General features: G+C 45.9%; 1 protein-coding gene across 4 annotated transcripts in view; it reads right to left on the bottom strand.

The window, feature by feature from the left end:
* SENP5 (SUMO1/sentrin specific peptidase 5) overlaps nucleotides 1-14,636 on the bottom strand; it is a 64,519-nt gene that overhangs the window by 13,807 nt on the left and 36,076 nt on the right. For 2 of the 4 annotated variants that reach the window (XM_021394662.1, XM_021394661.1), the window contains exons 6-10: nucleotides 13,645-13,722; nucleotides 10,925-11,062; nucleotides 9,254-9,337; nucleotides 7,791-7,841; nucleotides 7,594-7,704 (exon numbers count right to left, since the gene is read on the bottom strand). In XM_021394662.1, coding sequence (XP_021250337.1) covers nucleotides 7,594-7,704; nucleotides 7,791-7,841; nucleotides 9,254-9,337; nucleotides 10,925-11,062; nucleotides 13,645-13,722 — 462 coding nt within the window. Of the gene's footprint in view, nucleotides 1-6,574; nucleotides 7,705-7,790; nucleotides 7,842-9,253; nucleotides 9,338-10,924; nucleotides 11,063-13,644; nucleotides 13,723-14,636 lie in introns of those variants that run through there. The other 2 variants (XM_021394663.1, XM_021394664.1) reach the window with 2 other exon arrangements.

The raw sequence follows: 14,636 nt of genomic DNA, 5'->3' as shown, positions 1-14,636 counted from the left end.
ACCCGGGAAACACGCAAACACATGGCCAACCCAGCACCCCTGCGCTGGCCAAGTGTCGGGAAGGGTGCCCATGCCAACAGTGCCTGAGCAGAGCAGGGCTTCCCCTCTCTGCAGCCACCCCACAGCACATTCTTTTGCTTTGTAGTGAAGAATAACTTAGGAGGGCACTGACCTACGTGTTTGGGACCGCGGAGCAGAGCTGGCTATGGACAGCAAAGTCAGAGCATGCCGCATTGTCCCAACGTGCTCACTGAAATCTTCCAAGCCAAAGCCTTCCCCAGACCCAGAACTCCCACAGCTGGGGCAAGGATGCTGCAGACCTCTGTCAACCCGAGAAATCCCATCTGCGAAGGAGATGGGATAAAAAGGATCCAAGGGCAAAGCCGTCGCAGTGCAGTTCACTTTCTGTCCACTGCGTGGATTAGCATAATTAATGAAGTATTTGGAAACTTTTAGACTAGGAAGCAATGCCACCTAGTGAAGAGGAGCAGCACGGCATGTGCCAGGCAGGGGACATCCTGGAGGGTCACTGACAGTGGGGTGAGGGGCACAGCCATGTCCTACTGCTGCCCTGGGCTCTGGTGCCAGCACTAACCCAGGCATCCCATCCCATCCCAACCCAACCTGAGCCATCCAATCCCAACCCACCCACACTCCTACTCTCAGCAGCTGCAGAAATACACATTCAAAGACATTTTTACTGATAAATAATTTAAAGAAAAATGCGTTTTCAGTAGGCCTTGAATTTAAATTTTCCTTCAGCAGGATCTTTTAAAGCTAGAAACTATACGGCTCAGAAATGACAGATGGCTTTAAAATTAGAGATCAGATTATACAGGAATTTATAAAGGTATTATAGAGAAAAAGCAGCCATGAACGTTCCTAAATTTAGGCTAAAGCCCGAGCAGACACCAGCAATTAAATCAGAACTCCAACAGATTCATGGCCCAGGGGCTGTCACAGCGTTCGGCAGCAGCCGACAGCCACAGCGCAGCCTCGCAGAGGGCAACTGCTTCCCATTCCTGCTCTGAACCATTTTCCACTGAAAGATCCAAACTGCGAGCAAGTCAGACTCTCCACACAAGACATTTGATGCAGCAGTTTTCTGGGGATTTTTTCCCCCTTTTTTCCCCCTAAACGAATTCCTGGTTTTGTTTAGTTATTTGCAAAACCATGTCAAGTTGTGAGCATGCGACCACAAATCAGACAGAAGTAGCTACTGATGTGGTTTCTCCCCCCTCTACCACCAGCATTTGCCATGGTAATACAGAGCTATAAAAATAACAGTCATGATCTATAGCAAGGCAGCAGTTTGATCAGACTAAAGACTTCTGGTATGCACGACTTCTCTACCAAAAAACGTTTCGGTCAATTTGTAAAATTGATGGGACTCCGGAGTAATCGTGCCGGAGCCAAACACTTACATGTTTGATACAGAAGGATTTTCAGTGGATTTGATGGAGGGTGGATGGAAGGGCGGCGTTTGGTTTAACACACGCATTCCTTCCGCGAGTGCGGTGCAGATTTAGCTGGGAAACGTGCGAGAACGCAACCAACGTGGCAGGCGACACGCAACCGGCACACGCGGGGCTGGGACGGTGTGTGCGTGACATCTGGCGGCCGCAGAGCAGCCGGGGCAAGCAGCGGGCTCAGCCTGCACCCCGGCACCCTGGGAGCTGCAGGAAAGGGCGCCCGCCCCTCCCCGCCAGGAGCCTCCCCGGGATCCGCGTGCTCCGATGTACAGTGATCTGTTAAAGCAATCAAACGGCGGCCTGGGGAACCGACAGGGCGTGCTCCCAGGTTTCTAAATAGCGGCGATCCTCTCCAAGGACATCGCTCTAAAAATGGAGGCATCCTGCCTAGGGACAGTCTCAGCGTCTAAAAGAAGGCTCGGTGGCCATAAATCTGAGGCATTGCATTTCATTAGCCCAAAGCTTTTAAAAAAAAAACAATAATAATTTAGCTGCATTTAGGCTCTAAAGTGGGAAAAAAAAAACATTCGTCTGAAGTGTGATCCAGCAAAGGACAAAACCCCAAACTCGGCCAAAAACCGAGCCCTGAAGTCTGCTCTCTGCCCTTTCATAGCAGCATTTAAAGATTGCCTTCTTACACTAATTGCGTGAGAAACAGCAGCATTTGAGCATGCAAAACTGAAGGCATATCTACAAAGTCAGGGCTCCTGAACAAGACAGGAATACGCTCGTTGAAGGCACACTTTGAAACTTCTCTGTAGCCCAGACTTCTTTGTTTCACAACAAACAAAACAGAAAAGCCAAGGAAGCCAGCAGCTGAAAGGTGAGCTGGAATCAGCACCGTCTGTACGAGCCTCCAGGCAGTGCTGGCAGCGGAGCAGGAGCACGCCTGTCTGCTTCTCAATAGGCTGGAGCTGTCAGAGATGCTGAGGATAAATTGTCAAGCCGCAACCGTCCTGAACAAACGTGATGCTCAGCTGAATGCTGTGCTGGGAGTTTCCTCTTTAGCTGCCGTCGCTGCCTGCATTATGTTGACCTAAAATGCACAGACTTGAAGCAAGACACTGTCCCTGCGTGCGCAGCACAGCAGTGGGCCCGGCAGAAGACACCTCTTCCCCAGGTTTCTCTCTCACTAATCCCAAAGGCTTCCATAAACAAGGCAGCTCCTTGTCTGTATCAAGCTCATATACCATAAACATGACCCGACCTACATTATCCAGTTAAACACATCTTATTTAAAGCTCAGCTTCCCTCCTGCCCTTCGCTCCGTGACACATTTAACACAACGCAGTGCAGAGCCTCGATCCCCTTTCCTCCCAGCCTCCTCCCAAAGCTGCCTGGAAGGAAGCACTACGTAAGGTCTGGAGCCTCAGGAAAGCGCTGCGTTAGGGAGATGAGTTACCAGCAAAGCCGAACTCAAACACAACAATTAAGAACTCACCGGAATGCCAGGCAGGAGCAGGAGTTGCTTCGCAACCCCCCCCCCCCCCCCCGCTTACTTGTGTTCAGAGAAAACAAGTCCGTTTATATCAGGATATTTCACTCAGTTTGCAACAGATTGAGTTCTACAGTTTGTCATATTGCACGCTCTGAAAACGAAATTCAACCCCCAAATCCTTCTAGTTGGTTACTCATAAAATCCATTAGGTTCAGGCTCAAGCAAACCAGACCCATCTCTTTCCCTCCCGATGCCTATTACATATAAATAGTCATTATTGTTCCTGGCAAGGTTCTAGCATCTCTTATGATTTTGTACTTTAATGATCTGATTTCTTAGCACTTTCCAGTGAAATAATATATTTAACAAGCATCCATGTTTCCTCCTCCATGATAGGATTTTTAAATTATGAATGTAATAAAGACAATGATGATGCCAGTCTCATGATTAATAGCTTAAAGAATCATTCACTAAGCCTTCATTCCTCCCATTACCACAAATTCACAGGCTGTATGGCTTTGTAAAGTTCAGCAGAGACAAGATTTAACTCTCTGGTTACACAGCTACATCAACGAGCACTACCAGTAGGACATTAATTTAGTTTGATCTAGTGAAGCAATTTAAGCCCTACCTGTTCTGTTGACAGATCTGTGTTTTTTTAAATGCCACCTTAGTACAAAGTGTCTAACGCAAGATTTCCACCCTTATTTATGCAATATGTGACATCTCCAATCTTGTATGCTGTCACGGCTTAAAGCACAGTAAGCTCTATCCCAGCAATGCGACGGAACAGAGAGCATCATTAGCGTGCAGTTCAGAGTTATTGAACTAATCAGCTGGGGAGGCTTCTCCTAATGACACGGGCTCCAAAACAAGCTGCTACAATCATTCCCTCTACCATCACATCAGTTGCTTTTAAAATTAAAATGAAACCAAACTGCTGAAAGAAAATAGGGTTGATGATAAAACTTCATTTTATTACTTCACAGGAACATGAGCTCCATTTGATGCAAGAACACACCCACGAAACATGGTCGCTGCTCAGTGGAGTTCAGTCTACGTCACTTCCCAGGGCTTAAATTTTCACATTAACTGGAAGCAACGCTACAGTAGATAATGCCAATCAAAACTCTGAGAAAGTACAGACAGGTTGAACACTGTGCTGGAGGAGCTACGAGCCATCAGCTCCTCACAGGCCTGCCTGGCTCAGCGCAGCGCAAGCGAAACCTCCAGGTACCACCTGCACAACCAGCTCAGAACCGACCGGTGGCACCAGGGAATGGCACAAAGGTCCATCCTCCACTTGGCAACGGGTGTTCCCATGCCCTGCAGAATCAAGGCCACACTTTCCATTTTGTTGGGTTTTTTTTGTTGTTGTTTTCATCAGCCACACAGTCATTCTAAACTATAGATGAAAGCAAACAAAATGGAAACGAATCATTTATTTCCAATTGTGTTGAAGGTTTATTACAACTCGGCTAGCTTGAATTTGTCACGCGTGAGGCAGAGGCTTTACCAGTTCTGGGCCTATTTGTATAATTCAGCACGACGAGACAATCTCTTCAGAACAAGTCATGAAACTTAAGCATCAGCCAGACCTGTTCAGAGTGATTTATGAAATTCTGAATATCACATTAATGGAATTGCTAACAGCCATAACTACAGCCACATAAATGTGCCTCTCATAATAAAAACACTCTCCGTAGACCCGAATGTTTTAAGAAATGGTAAAATGACAACAGATTATGGAGTCCATCTCCTTTAAGGCATCAAAGACATTCCCAAGGAGGAGTTAATTAGTCCAGTTTCACAAGATACAACATTACAGAGTCTGAGATTCTGACGGCCTGTGATTAATTTCCACCCTGCACCAACAGACTTTGCTTACATTAGCTCTGTTTTCAATTTCCCCTTCTTTTTTTCAGAGGCCTCTCACTGCTGTACTCACAGTTGGAGACTCGAGTTCAGCTTCTCTGTACTGCCCCATAACCAACTGGAACACTTGTCAGCAAACCTCTAGATGACAAGGAAGCACATAAGAAGTACTTTCCAACATGCATCTTTCCCCACCCTGTTCTCCAATTCACAAGGCAGCGACTCAGACGTGAGCACCCTCCTCTCCCCTCCCACGATCTGGTGCACAGATGCACTTGCTCCAAAGCACTGATGTTGCTGTTAAACACCAAGTTCACAGAAATACTGTCCTTTTATTGATGCCACTGATAAAGAGATCAGGACTCAAGACTCCTGCCAGCCTCTCATACAGAAAAGACAGATTCCTCCCCATCAGTTATAGACACCAAGGGCTGGAAAAGGAAGCTGTGGTCCAGTTCCTGCACAGAGAAATGCCCACAAACATGGCATCTTCCATGAAAAGTCAGTCTCCCACGCTGGTACACCATTGCAGCACATCTTTCAAGCTTCCTTAGCACCATCTTAAGTTTTGAATATAAAGCCAACTTGCTTCTACTGTTCCCTTTCTGCACTTCATTCCCTTCGCAGGGATTGTTGCCTGAGGACATAGCTTCACTTGCACGCATCCAAAGCTGGCACTGCTTTCGTGAGAACTCCTCTGTGCTGTGGGTTAAGAGTGGCCTTTTGGCTGGAATAGTTCTAACCCAGATCAGCTGAGCTGGTCCCACCACATGGCAGGATCAGCATTCATGCCATTCACACAATAGCAGTGTGCAAAGATGAAAATGGCAGCACTAGCTAAAATGCTCTGGCCTAGCACATGAGAAACTACATCCCAAGCTTCAGTTTTCATGGAAGGCACCCTCCACTGCTCACAGTCACTCACCCCAAGGTGCTGCTGTTTGTGTCAGCAACACTTTGGGGAAAGACAAAGAAACCATGTGCTGTGAGGTCCTCTGCATCATACAGCGAGTAAATCTACGCTTGGCCAGTCTGGGTCTTAAGGTTCTTTTTGATTCACTAAGTTCCCTATTTAAATTATCTAGCCAAGTGCTTCAGGCCTTCCTTATCTTGCTAAATTAAGCCAGCCCTTGCCAGCTGCCAACAAGGCGAAGTGGGAACACACCAGGCTACTGCAGAACCTCCTCCTCTAGCACAGTTCAGCACGCGCACGCTTCCATCTCCTAGCCTGACTGCACTTGGCACTCCCTCTTCTCTTCCAGCTCCCTCTGATAATCCAGGAGGGATTTGCACCTGGCTTGGCTTGAGCCTGAATTAATTTGCAAGACAGCAAAGTCAAAGCGGTTTTCTTCTGTCACAAGCCAGGGCTATGGACAGACACAGAGTCAAAGCGAAGCTGTGCAACAGATGACGTGTAGTATTGAGAACAGTTTTCCTCTGGGCCCACTCCCTCAACCGGCAGAAAAACACAGCAAAGACTTTTGCTGGTGTAGCAGTCCCATACAAGTCTCTTCAAAGAAAACTGGCTTCCTTCATCAAAAAACACATCACAGTTTAGAGATCAAGGCGGAGAAACAGAAGTCTCGAGATCTACCGCTCTCACTTATCCCTGCTCAGTGCAACAATACTGCAAAGTTTAGTGCTGGATTTACAGCCTCCTGCCCCTCCGGAGCAGAATGATGATTTTTTTGTGTTTGTATGGCACCCACCACAAGTGCTATTATTCCCAGCCAGTCCCATCAGTGCTGCTGAACGCAAACAAAACTAGGGATGCTTGGAGACAATCAAATAGCAGATGCAGCAGAAATGAATTAATTTATATTTGAATGAAGGCAAAAGCCAATGGGAGGTTAAAGACAACAAGCTAGAAGGGAATTCATTTAAAGACAGAGCCGAAGGGACAGATGCAGAAATGGTACATTTCATTTCATTTCATATTGTGGAAAAATGACTCAAAGCCATCTGAGATTTAAACAGTTACAGCCAAGGATTTTATCTTAGTATCTGAACTGCGACTCTTCAGGGCCAGGTTTACAATTCTGCTCCTTAATACGCACACCATGGAGACTTCTGCAGAGTGGAGGAACATGCTATCAATCTGACTGACTGCACATCTTCGCTCTTTTTATTACACAGACAAATGGTGAAGCCTCCTTTCTGTGCAAAGGCTGCTTTTTATCTACAGGGACAGGCTGATCAATGACAGCCAGGTAAGCCTTAACAGAACAAACTCGGTTAGCAACTTTAGCTATATAAAAAAGGGGTCTCCACAAATTAACTCTGTAGATGAATTTAGCCACCCTAAGAAGTGGCAATTCTTTACTATTCAGCCACACCAGGGACAACAGAAAAATCAAATAGGTTCTAGCTGTTCTTTTTATGGCATTGAGTTGTGTGTGGTTTTTTTTGATACATTCAAAGCATTATTGCATCAGAAAACATATCATGCATCTTTTTGTTTCCAGACAAATTCACCTGTATTTGTCATTTCTAGCTACATCTCAAAGGTGCACCAAATCTACAGTTTTATGGTTTTAGTTGCATGCTTTGCCTATACGCATGCTGAGATAATAAATATTAAATACAGGAAAGAACAAAAGAGAACCAAACTGACATTAGGAATATTTTACGGCAACTCTTATGTTCTGCCAGTTAAAGAGCTTGTCAGAAAATTGAGGTAACAACAGTGGCCACACCACTCAGCTGAGAATTGCTCAAAATTCACGGGAAGTTTTCAGAAATTCAAGTAAACAAACACCAGCTGCAACTTGTCAGAAATGCCAGAGAAATTAGGTTGGCTGCATTTTATTAGTCTATTAGCTGGCGTTCACACAGCTCCTTGTAAATCCTTTTTCTCACACGGGGCATATCTTCCTGGGAGAACTGAAAAGGCTGGTCTAAGGCGAGGCACTTGCAGTACTGAAGAAAAGGAAAAGGCTCAATTGAAACAAGACATTTACAACACGGACAATATAAGCCACTGATTGTTTGTAAAAAGCTCTTACCTGGAGCACAAAAACCCCACAGTCACTGTCATTTTTCTGTTGTGGAATGCACTAGAAAGAAAACAAACGAGAACAGACACATTAGATCTTCACCTGTTCTTTCACTCTGTAAGTCCTGCTTCAAGTCCAAAGGCAGATTCTGCACAACGATTAGGTGTCTCGTTCCCAGAGACAGCTGTTCTGCAGCAACAGTAACTGCAGTTGTAATTACTTCTTCCGACTCCAACTTTTGCAAGGTGACACTCAACACCTAGCTAGGATAGCACCCTACATTCAGAAAAATATATACTACTGGCCTGAAAACAAATTAGAAATCTTTCCTTCAAGTTTATTTTCTTTTGGTGACCTATGGAGAACGGCTCCTCAATTAGTTTAAATAAATGTTTGTACAGCACTATCAGCTTTACATTGGACCAAACTGTATCAGCAAAGTCACTCAGGTCTAGAGGAAGATTACCCTCAGCAGCCATGTGACAAGCAGTGGCTCTTCTCCCCCAGCCACACCGAAGATTCTGAAGGAACACATAAGGTGGCACGTAGTCAGGCAACAGCACTGAGTGAAGCAGCCTCAGATGGTGACTTTCAGCCTTTGTTACTTCTCCATACATGAACTTTGATACACAGAGCTAAAAAGTCCCACTTGCCGCTGCTGCTATGTCTCTGGCACTTGGAGGGGAAAAAAATATTATTTTCTCAACTCCCAAATCCCCTACCCAACAGAATATAGGAAGACGAACCTTGACTGCATAGGGTGTGCATAAGCATGGAAGGGAATCATTCTACAATTGTAGCATCATCTAAAAATAATCCTGTGCAAGGAGAGAGTTGATGGGAGTGTCTAGTGTGCAATGACCTGTTTTTATTGTTGTTGTTGGTTTTTTTTTTTTGGTTTTTTTTTAATCTTCGGAGCCATTTTGGGATGGCTACGCAAATCTCCTATTCCTTCATTTACACTACAGACAAGTTATTGCCTTTTATCGCTGCCAGACTTAGTTTACTTGTGATCAAATGTAATGTGCTACAAAAAGCCCCAGAGACCCAAGCTGGCTATCCACTGCAAATACAAAATACTGGCAGCAGCAGCACTTGTCTTTTTCCTCCCAGCACAGTTCCAAAGAGTCTTTTTTTTCTGGGAGAAGTTAGAAAGTAGAGTCTCCAGCTCACTCTGTCCATGATGTTGAGGCAACTTGGGCATCAGATACAGCTTGTGCCGCTTGGATATTTAATTGACCAGAGATCAGGTTCAGGTCACCAAGTTACATGCAGAAAGTATTAAAGACCTGAAGGGGGGTGAGTGAATGACAGAGCTTTAATTCCCACGTGTAACCACCTGTAGCTCCTACCGCTTTCCTTGCAGTCAGCATGAAACAGTTCCCTGCTTATAAAAAATATATGGGTTTAGAAGCAATCTCCTGAAATCCGCCAGAAAGTCATCCTGCAGGACTCAGGAGGCTGCCATTTACCTTTGTCACAGCAGTTTGCCAACCCTGAAGGAACTCGGGGCGATTCTTCTCTTTTGCTTCAGTCAGCAAATACTTTCGAATGTTCTTTATAAAGGAAAGGTGAGAAAACAACAACAATGTTATTCACCAGCCAAAGAACGAGAGAGAGACACTGACATCCTTGTTGACATCTTTTTGACAATGAGGACAAGTTCCAGGTAAGCACTAAGTACTAGGAGCTGAGCTCAGACCTAGAGGGGAAGAGACCAACACCTTCTACACCACCCAGGCTCGATTTGGTCCATCAAGGGAGGCCCTAACACCCCTCAGCCCCACTGCACACTGTGGCACTTGTACACAAAGTCAGAGCACTCTCAGCCATACAGACACATCCCACAGGTTCAGCACGCGGGCTCTTGCCCAGCTGACACCAAGGCATTCAGGATGATAGCCTTTTCCTGCCTGAATTCCAATGAAGAACACTTTGAGTACTGCAGCTAATCAACAAAGCTCCAGGGAGCGTTTTAGTGACATACAGGAAAAAATAGTCTAACACAAGAGAAGGAAGCAAGATAAATGAGCCCCTGGTCTTGGGTTAAGTAAATCCTACTTCTCTGTAAACAGGCTGGTGGTTTATAGCACAATTTAAACACACTTCAGCACACTAACATTCAACTTAATGGGTGGACCATGGGAGACTTTTGAGTATTGGCCTCCTACCCCCAAGAAAGGGCAAAAATAGAAGTGCCTGACGTTCATGAGACAATTAAGAGGGATGGGAAGCTGCAGGAGAGACTGTGGGGCTGCAGAGGGACCCCTAGTTTATGCAGCAGGTTCAGGAGCCAGAGAGCATGAGGTCTCTCGCTCCCAGAACAAACACTGGCTTCACCTTCAGCAAATGCCAGAAGGAAGCCACTATCTTCATTCAGAAGTGCTGGCCGGGAACCCTCCTGGGTACAATAATTACTACTCTGCTGTAAGCCAACAGCTACACACAGTTTAAAGTAGAGGACTGCTACATCAAACAAGCAATTAAGTTGACAAAATTAGCTTTGGTAAGAGGTCACTGCAATTTGCTGTGTCCCAGCAAAAACTTCCTGACTGTTCTTCACAAGAAGGACTGATATTTTCACTCCAGTGTTCAGGTAATAATTTCAAAAGGTAGCTGGTTTACAGTCGGAGGTGCTCACTCCGTACTTGTGCAGAGGAAAAAAGCAACACGCTGCTAATAGCACAGAAACCAATAAACCCCACTGCACTACAGCACCTTCACCCCTGCTCTCTCACCTGGGCAACCTCCCTCCAAAGCACTGCAATTTGTCAATTCCTAAAGCCGTGCCCTGCTGCAGTTTAAAGAACTGCTCTCACCTTCTCTCGGACTATCTCCTTACCCACAGCAGTGGCTCTAAGCCCCTGCTCTTGGGGAGTGGCAAGGTAGAGGTGTGCCAAGAAGAGGTGTGCCAAGGCACGCCCAGGCTATTTAGGGAACCTGCAATCTGACCTCAGCTTCCAGGTGTGGGTTCCACTCTGGGACCCTCCAGGTCCCTCTCAGCACAGCAAGCCGATTCTCATTTCATACATGGCAGGACAACAGCAGACATGCTGCTTTTAAAGTTTAAGGATGAACAAGAAGAGGGGGGGTTATTTGTTTAAGGAAACAGTTCCAACTTTGCAAACAGCTGTCACTCTTACCTCTACACAAAACTTAAAATGAATGCCTTGGGAATCATAAAACGAAATGATTCGGTTGGGGATGTTCACAGTAATGAGGGACCAGTGGACTTCCAGGTGAATAGGGATCAACAAGAGAGTCTTCTTGAACAAGTCCACCTGGCAAGAAGAACAACAATCATTAGAAGACTAGAGGAACAATACACAGAAAAGCGCAAGACTAAACACATCCCAGCCTCACCTCCAACAGCCCCTCATTGAAGTGGTCTTCTCCACCCCCCCCACTCTTCAACACATTCCTCATGTGTCTCTCATACACAGCTTACAAGCAGGAACAAAAGCACATCTACAGCACTGACAGCAGCTAAGGAACATCACACAGCACCACAGCTAGTCAGCACTGCCTTTGTGGCAAAAGCCCGCTCACACTGTGCTTCAGCGCCTGCACCCAAGTGGGTCTTCTTCTGAGTAATGATGGGAATACAACTGAGACTCAACACGAGTTAATTATGACTCTTCAGGAATGGCATTCCTGCAGTTTGACCACTGCTAACTTCCACCCGACCCGTGTCACAGACAGGTGATGCACGAGCAGCTGTGTCAAAGCCCCCAGAGCCAGCGGGCGATGGAGCCCGACTCCCCCTGCTGTAAGATGGGAAGGCAGCTGGGGCGTGCAGGGAGCAGGGAAGGAGGAACACAATACAGACGCACGCTTCCCCCCTTGAGCTTCGTGCTGCAGCAGATGCACTGTGGCCACAGGCAGGCAGACGAGGGAGAAAGTCTCAAAGTACAGAACAAGTTGATGAGAGGCAGCAGCCCGGTCTGTGTGGCAGATGAGCCTTACGCTTTTGGAAGCAAGTCAAGTCAGGCCTTTCATGATCTTCGCTCCTCTCCAAAGGGTTGTCTAATTGCTGGGCTTTTGGTGGTACAGTCCAGAAAATAAGAAGAAATAGAGCACTGAACTAAATGAACTCATCCTGTGGGAAGATTTCTATACTGTCTTTTTTTTTTTTTTTCTCTAAAGCACTGTGTAATTTGAACAGTCCATAATTGCTGCACTGCTGGTACAAGGCAGGTCATTTGTTGGAACGAAAAGTGTGTTTTTTGAATAACAGCGGGAAGCTGAAGGCACAGGAAGGTCTGAGCACTCACAGCAGTTATCAGCCGAGCCTCACTCACTACAGCACTCTGACTGTCATGAGCATCTCCGATCCCTCCTCCCTCCTGCAGAAACCCTCTTCCCGAGCGGATTACAGCACGCTCGGCACGCAGTGATCCATCATTCTCACGGAGAAGCAAGGAGATGTCAGCCAGCAGCAAGGCCAGCCCGCAAAGGAGAGCTGGAATAAGATAAATGAACTGCCCCTCCTGCAATGTACAGCAGCAGAGCCTGGCTAACCCAAGGGCCGTCATGTGGGATTGCTGCAGGTGTGCAGACCTGGAGCAGAAGAGTGGGAACAGGCAGCCACAAGCTGGAAGAGTCTGTAATTAAGAGCTGATGTACAGCAAAGATGGTGGGGACCTGGGTTCATGGCAGCGAGACAGCGCAGAGCCGTGGGGCTGACAAGAGCAGGATAGGGCCGAGCAGCAGCCCAGTGAGGGCCAGGAGGGACAGAGAGGAACAGGAGCTACAGAGCCACTGCAGCTACAGGCAGAGGAGCGCACCCTCTGGGCTTCAGGCATGTGTATCCTGGAAGAGCGCATTTAAAACACTGAGCACAGTGCTCTGGTGCATTTAAGAAGTAGAAACGAGCTGCCCTTAATTGCCTATTGCAGAATGAAGCAGTCCACATGAATCCTTCAAATGGAAACTCTCTAGCTCTCATCCTTGCTTTAGAGATTCTTCAGAAATCAAAGTGAAAATCTGTTCCCTCCTCAGATGCAACATGAGTACAGGTTCCACCTTCAGAACCTACCTTCCCTTTCTGAGTTTTTACAAAACTTGGACTGCCAGAGAAAACTTTTTTTTAAATCTTGTAATATTGAGCACTGATATTCTGGGTCTCTTTAAAGAGATTTTAATAAATTATATGAATAGATTTTATATTCGGATAATGAGCTCATCTCTAGCATTTCACAGATGTGTGCTATTTAAGAGCTCCTGCAGAACGATCATACATCCAAGCGTGGCCCTTGATTAGTCTTGCCTCATCTACCACATTAGAAAGGACAAATGTTCACTGAAAGTGGAGCGCTGCTCTTTGTACTTGCTACCCCAGGAAATATCGCAGCCCATGATGCGGTGCGGGTTCTGGAAAGCAAGGTGAATCCTGTCCTTGTCATGAAAACAGCAGCATGGCTTATTAACTGCTGGACTCCTAATTTCTGCTCACTAGCACCGGCACATGTTCCTCAGGAGTAGCAGTTTGATTTCAGCAAACAATCCCAGCTTGAGATAAAAGGAAGCAGCAGCAGCACTGAGTCTGCTCTCCCACAGATCAGTGTACCTGGCACTGCCATGAGCAGTAAGAGACATTTCTTGCAGCTAAATTAAGAGCTTGCACGAGCATACCCAGAGATAACCTACCGCCACTGACGAAGCCACCCAGAGCACAGTTTTGCAACACAACCGAGGTAACCTGAATAGCATCACACTACTGCTCTTGCTAACCACAGCTCACTTCGTACAGCTCCTTTGCAAAGCTGGCCTCTGCAGATAACCCGCTGCACCCAGTTTCAAGTTAGTGACTCGACTCAGCCCCAAAGAACCACCGCACTGACAGCACAGAGTTAAGAAGTACCTTTTTAGTCCACCGCTTTACCCCATTGTATCCTTTGGTTACAAGCTGTCTATGAAAAAAGCTGTTGAAGAAATGAACCTAAAAGAGAGAGAGACAAGTGAGCGCAGAAATCCTCATGCACAGTCATTCCCCTTCCTCCAGGATAATTTATACAGAACAACTTGTAACGAGGCATTATTTAATGCAGGGTTTTATAACAGAACCCCAGAAGGGACAGAGACTTTGCCGAGCCTAAACTATCGCTGTTCTTCAGCAAACAACAAAAAAGCAAGCTCTATTTCCTCATAATATATGACGCAAGTCATTGCTGCGTTCACGTTTACTCTTTGACATCTCCAGGCATATCATGTTTAAATTTTTGGTGGGGATGGGCCTGGGAGAAAAACACCAGGATAAGGTTTTTGCTGTTCTTTAAAGGGATTAAGAGATCATTGGATTAGCAAAGCGGGGGTGGGGCGAGAGGGAGTAACTTTGGCTTCGAGTTGCTGGAAGCTCGGAGACTCAAAAAACAAATCAAAATAAATTTCATCAAAACAGTTACAAGATGCAATCCAGCGACAGAGTCATTTGTATTCAACTACTATGACCGGCTCCGGACTTCAGACAAAAACCATATTCTGTTCTTTAAAAGCATTTCTAAGTTATACCACATCTGTTTTCTGAGTAACTGAAAACCTGCAGTTATGGGGAAAAAAATGCAGACTTATGTTAAAAACAATTATTTAGCTCCAGGTTAACACTATTATCCGCTGTGCTTAGCTTCTTGCAATTATAGGAACGGAATAATACCAGCGCAAACCTGCAACATCTGTTTTTAATAATTCTGCTAGTGTAGAGGTGGTAGATGGCTCGAGTTATTACTTAAAGTTAGAAAATTCAGCATCTGAAAGCGCAGGCTAACAGCCATTAGCTATGCCAGCAGACTTCAAAACCACATTCTGAGGTACCAGCACAAAATCTCCCATGAGGATTTCAATTATGCACTACGAAGA

This window comes from Numida meleagris, chromosome 4 (genome assembly GCF_002078875.1).
Source record: "Numida meleagris isolate 19003 breed g44 Domestic line chromosome 4, NumMel1.0, whole genome shotgun sequence".
NCBI lineage: Eukaryota > Metazoa > Chordata > Aves > Galliformes > Numididae > Numida > Numida meleagris.
The sequence above is the reverse complement of the archived record's forward strand: the minus strand, read 5'-3'. Positions and strand labels throughout refer to the sequence as shown.